Source organism: Seriola lalandi, unplaced genomic scaffold (genome assembly GCF_002814215.2).
Source record: "Seriola lalandi dorsalis isolate HSWRI2012SDOR001 ecotype SW California unplaced genomic scaffold, Sedor1 jcf7180002055008, whole genome shotgun sequence".
Lineage (NCBI taxonomy): Eukaryota > Metazoa > Chordata > Actinopteri > Carangiformes > Carangidae > Seriola > Seriola lalandi.
In genome coordinates this window covers 2,561,449-2,563,824 of record NW_019525551.1, presented here as the reverse complement: position 1 = coordinate 2,563,824, position 2,376 = coordinate 2,561,449, and the positions used below count along the sequence as shown (strand labels likewise).

The following is a 2,376-nucleotide window of genomic DNA, read 5'->3' as shown; positions in this document are numbered from 1 at the left end:
AGCAGCCAGCTGGTCAGGTAAGCAGGATATCATTTCTCATCTGTTAGTCAGCTGGACAGGCAGCAGAGCAGCCGTCAGAGTCACATGACCACGCTTCCATTTGAATTACACATCTTAATTGGTCTTAACTGGATAATGTACTGGTGAGTGAGTCAGCAGACAGTAATGTGCTGTGCTGGGTCACCAGCATAAAGCAATCTCTCTGTGACTTTAGAAATGTAGGGAATGAGTCGGGATTAAAATATCTAACAGTCGCAGACGAGGCATTTAGCACAAAAAGTAAAGATTCTGTGAGTGAGAGGTCCTCGTAAGTGTAGTGATTCACCATTCTCTCTCTCTCTTTCTCTCTCTCTCGCTCTCTCTCTGTAGGTCTTTGGACATCTCAGTTACACAAACAGGACAGTCTCTGTCTCAGGAGGTTATGGGACACTCTGCTTTCTCTTACCAAGACTAAATATGAAACATCGTCATCAGCAACTCTGCAAAAACAATACACCACAGAGCTCACATTCTCTCAAAGTGATGAGTGTCGTGTAAGCGGAGGACAGCAGATCAGTCATCCACTGATGACCTCACTATAACTCTGCTGCTGTGATGGTGGGCTGGTATAGAAACCATCAGACTCTCTGGTCATGATGATGCAGAACTACAGCCACTCTGATAGACATACTTCTATCTTATATTATGCAAATATTCAGTGACAATAAGGGGCATTCCAATAACAATACATCTCAATTCACTGTCATGGGGAACACAAAAGATTCTATCAAGTTGCACCATGGGAAGTGTAGGATTCATAGTTTTTGGAACTTCATCCATACAAGACCCTCAAAGTCAGGGGCCGGTTGCACAAAACAGGTTAAGATTTTTCTTAAAGTTTCCTTAAAATAAAAATAGTTTCACAAAACACCTTTAAGTTTTCTCCTTAAGGTTTCCTTAGACTGTTCACTGAAGTATTTAAGCTTTTCTCCTTATCCTTACACTTCAGCACTCACTTAAACTCAGTTAAACTGCTGCACAAAAGAACAAAGTTCTCCGTGGTGAAGTTCCCATCAAAACAACAGGAATCCCAAAAGTGATAAGTGATATCAGTAGGTGCTAATGGCAGCAAACAAACAGTCTCCATGGAAACAGTAGAATTACCCCTGAAAATTCTCTTTTACTACTGGAAACTTTTTTCCTTAACTAAGAAAAGAGATTCTGTGCAACACCCTTAAGTAACTCCCTCAGCTTATGAGAAATGAAACCTTTAAGTGTCGTACTTAAGTAGAAACTGGCCCCTGGATATCTCAGCCTCTGTTGCTTCTGTTAATGCACCAACTTTGTGGAAGTCAGACACTGAATTAAAAAGCTGATCATTCTCTAAAAACAGAAGTGCTTCCAGTTTTCTTCAACGTCATCAGGGGAGAGAACTCATTCACATTTTTCACATTTTAAGTTCATTCTTGGCCCTGGAACCAGCGGTTGAAAAAAAGTCTCACCACGAGGTCCATTTAGAAAGTGTTGTGAAGCTTTCAATCACATCACGTGATCTTCATCATCAGTTGTCATGGAATATTAGACTTTCAAATGTATTTATTTTTTTCTCAGAAGCAATACAACAAGGCAAACAGTATCTGATGATGAAGATCATGCAATAACAACTAAGTGAACTTTTGCGGGACATTGTTTTTGGACCACCAGGGGACACTAAAACTTTATATCCAAGCTGATGAACCTGCAGCTTTTAAAAATTCACTTCATGTTTTTGTTTTTATGAAACACTCTTTGTTTCTGTGTTTGGGGACCTTCATCACACAGGGGTGGATGGCACTGACATCCAGATGTTAAATATAAAAATAAAAGCCAGTGCTGCTCAACAAATCAATACATGACTCTCATCCTGACTCCGGAATGATGGATATTGAAGAGTTCATTCATTTCTCTCGTAGAGAAGCAGCACAGTCATGCACAGCTTTGTTTTGTCTCTATCAGCTCAGAGACTTTAGAAAAAGAAGTGGGTGTTAGCCAAACAGCAATGCTTTCAACAGACAAAGTGTGTGTGTATGTGTGTGTGTGTCTGTGTGTGTGTCTGTGTGTGTTTGTCCCATTACCTCTTGGTTTGTCACCACCATTCTTCTGATCTCCTGCTGACATTGAAGTTCAGTTTTCAGCCGTCCATCCACCGGACGAGTCTCCTTTTCCCTGAGGGTTGGCACTGAGGGTGCCCGGGGCGCGACGCTGACTGAGGAGGGTGAGGAAGACCAGATGAGATGGAGGACAAGAAAAAGAAGGAGGAGGAGAAGAAAGGGTGGAGGAGAGAAGGCACAAATCCATTCTACTGACGGCTTTCCTCTTTTCCCTCACACACACTCTCTCACCCAGACACATCCTCTG

At 41.9% G+C, this 2,376-nt stretch overlaps 1 protein-coding gene across 1 annotated transcript in view; it reads right to left on the bottom strand.

Annotated features, from left to right (window-relative positions):
* The window catches only part of exoc3l1 (exocyst complex component 3-like 1), a 21,573-nt gene extending 19,215 nt beyond the window's left edge, over nucleotides 1-2,358 (bottom strand). The window contains exon 1 of the mRNA XM_023397337.2: nucleotides 2,094-2,358. Coding sequence (XP_023253105.1) covers nucleotides 2,094-2,136 — 43 coding nt within the window. The 5' untranslated portion in view covers nucleotides 2,137-2,358. The remainder of the gene's footprint in view (nucleotides 1-2,093) is intronic.
* Between the last annotated feature and the right edge of the window lie 18 nt (nucleotides 2,359-2,376).